The following is a 2500-nucleotide window of genomic DNA, read 5'->3' on the forward strand; positions in this document are numbered from 1 at the left end:
AAGTGGACAATGAATGCAAGTGTTCCTGGAATAGATGAGACTAACTTATCAGAACCTCTGCTCACTGGGGCCGCGTTCATTCCAGGTAATCAGTTTGTTACGGTCTTTGTTATTTGTCTTATTAATAGTGATGGTATTTGGACTAATCGTTTTTTATCTTTATTTACATTGATGTTGATGTGAATTGGTATGTGCGTTGATATTGATATTAACTGGTTTTAATTCTGATGTTACATTTTACATAAATTGATTATTCTTTACACTTTTTGGAATATGCTGTTGCTGTTTTTGATAGGTTATCAAGATGGACAAACTGGTATCAAACTATATAGAAAGAATGCAGGAAAAGTAATTTTTAGTGTATTCTTTATCCTACAGATTTCTTTCCATTCGGATTTCGAGTCAGGCTCGGTTGTTCATTCAATAGGGCTCTTAACCAGTGTAAGAGCAGTGAAGAGAATATGAAAGAGTTTTATCTGAATACTATGGAAGCATTCAGAATGGACAATTATGTGGTAAGTGTCTTGATATAGTTCTAATACTTTTTTTGTTTTGAGGATAAGGGAAGTACCAAGCATCAATAGTAGAGTTAATTAATATTATACTGCTTTTTTTCTTCTTTTTTTTCTCTTTCATCCTTTTTGCTGAGAATATTACTAAAAAGAAGACAGTAATTACAAATTTGTATATAATCTACTTTGAAAAATAACACTCATAAAACACATTGTTCATAAGCATAGAACTCCAATAGTCAGGTATAAGTCAATGTATGAATTTTATACCAGTATTCATAATTCTCTTTATGTGTGCAACACTTATTTTTTTGACTTCTTTATATTTTATTTCTTGAGATTATGAGAAAATATATACTGTATATATGGTATGGTATTTTTTTACATTTGAATTTGTAAATATATTCTTTTATTTATAATCATATATTTATGCTCTATTACCAGGTGTGTGGGAAGCTGGCACATAGACAGATATTTATTACCTACAGGCAAGAACTGACAACACAGCAGGAATTAGAGGCCTTTTTTGTGGCATACTTATGCATATTGAACTTTGTTCACGTAAAGGAGGTAATTTTTGTAATTTATTCCGTAAATTGCACTTCTTGAAAACTCCTATGATATTCCTTTTTATATTAATTTAGTTACTCATGTATTAAATTGTGTTGCAGGATGTTCCACTCTCTGCAGAATTTGTTGCTGAGGGATTGTCAAGGACTACTGAGGTGGATAACATTATCCCTCTAGTAAAGAGACATGCACAAAGGTTGTTTCCATCATTCCAGCAGGAGCTCAGTGCTAAAGGTATGTTTATAGGGAAATTTTTTTAGACAGACAGACTATCATGTTAGTTGATTTATTATTATTATTATTATTATTATTATATATATATATATATATATATATATATATATATATATATATATATATATATATATATTTTTTTTTTTTTTTTTTTTTTTTTTTTTTTTTTTTTTTTTTTTTTTTTTTAAGATTTTGAGATATTTGCCTGTGTCTTGCAGTCCAACTTATGTATAGGAAATAAAGAACAAGATTGTAAGCCATAGAAACTTTTGCTGTTAGGATATCTGATTTATATATTTACATTTTTTTACTTATATTCATTATGTGTTGTTGATTACCAGATTGATGCTGATTTTTTTTTTTTTTTATTATTATTATTATTATTGATATTATTATTATTATTATTATTATTATTATTATTATTATTAAAAGAAAATGAGCTGATTCATATACCGTACTAACAGCATCAACGTTTTTTGGCTTGTATCAAAGTATAAGAAAAAAATATATAATATTGTTTTACACAATGATGCCTCTGGTAATGACTTTAAAAAAATTATCACTTGATTCTTTTAATGTCATTGTAAAAGCATATTTAAGATAATTAAATGTGTTTGTTTGAGCCATCTAAGTTTATTGAATATATTAAAAACTATTCTTTTGAATCTAAAACTCAAATCTGCTCATCAAAGTTACTATTGTTTTTTAACCACCCAAACACTGTAAACATTATCTTAATTTGACAGGTTGGAACATCCATAGGCTTCATCTTGCTGCAGGTGAATGGAGGTTGGCATAAATCAGAGGAGCAAGTGACGACGTCCAACCACATCATTATTGTAGCTTCCTGGGAGATTGCTTACGGGTTTTGTATGGGATATTTTGGAAGAAAGGATATAAGGAAAACAGGAGTTTAATTTTCCTTGAATTGCTATCGCATGTACAAATATACATATATATATATATATATATATATATATATATATATATATATATATATATATATATATATATATATATATATATTTTTTATATCTAATTAAGGATGTCATCAAAGTCATAGATAGCACAGTTATTCTTGTCATAATGGAAAACATTGACAAATCCACACTTGGCAATGTGGTTACCAGACACAATGGGTGAGCTCCCTCCAGCAGGACCTGAGCACGGCTCCTGGTGAACGT

General features: G+C 28.5%; 2 protein-coding genes across 7 annotated transcripts in view; one reads left to right on the forward strand and one right to left on the reverse strand.

Annotated features, from left to right (window-relative positions):
* Positions 1-2222, forward strand: part of LOC122259191 (RUS family member 1) — a 6687-nt gene extending 4465 nt beyond the window's left edge. For all 6 annotated transcript variants that reach the window (XM_043025806.2, XM_043025804.2, XM_043025805.2 and 3 more), the window contains 5 exons: positions 1-85; positions 379-515; positions 957-1082; positions 1184-1316; positions 2063-2222. The exon at positions 1-85 is cut by the window's left edge and continues 118 nt beyond it. In XM_043025806.2, coding sequence (XP_042881740.2) covers positions 1-85; positions 379-515; positions 957-1082; positions 1184-1316; positions 2063-2115 — 534 coding nt within the window. In that variant the 3' untranslated portion in view covers positions 2116-2222. The remainder of the gene's footprint in view (positions 86-378; positions 516-956; positions 1083-1183; positions 1317-2062) is intronic.
* A 71-nt stretch (positions 2223-2293) lies between these two features.
* LOC122259196 (uncharacterized) overlaps positions 2294-2500 on the reverse strand; it is an 8904-nt gene continuing 8697 nt past the window's right edge. Inside the window, exon 15 of the mRNA XM_086530382.1 lies at positions 2294-2500. This exon is cut by the window's right edge and continues 122 nt beyond it. Within this exon, the coding sequence (XP_086386508.1) occupies positions 2352-2500 (149 nt within the window). The 3' untranslated portion in view covers positions 2294-2351.

Source organism: Penaeus japonicus, unplaced genomic scaffold (assembly GCF_977035675.1).
Source record: "Penaeus japonicus unplaced genomic scaffold, GWHDUDI00000001_assembly GWHDUDI00000033, whole genome shotgun sequence".
NCBI classification, from domain to species: domain Eukaryota; kingdom Metazoa; phylum Arthropoda; class Malacostraca; order Decapoda; family Penaeidae; genus Penaeus; species Penaeus japonicus.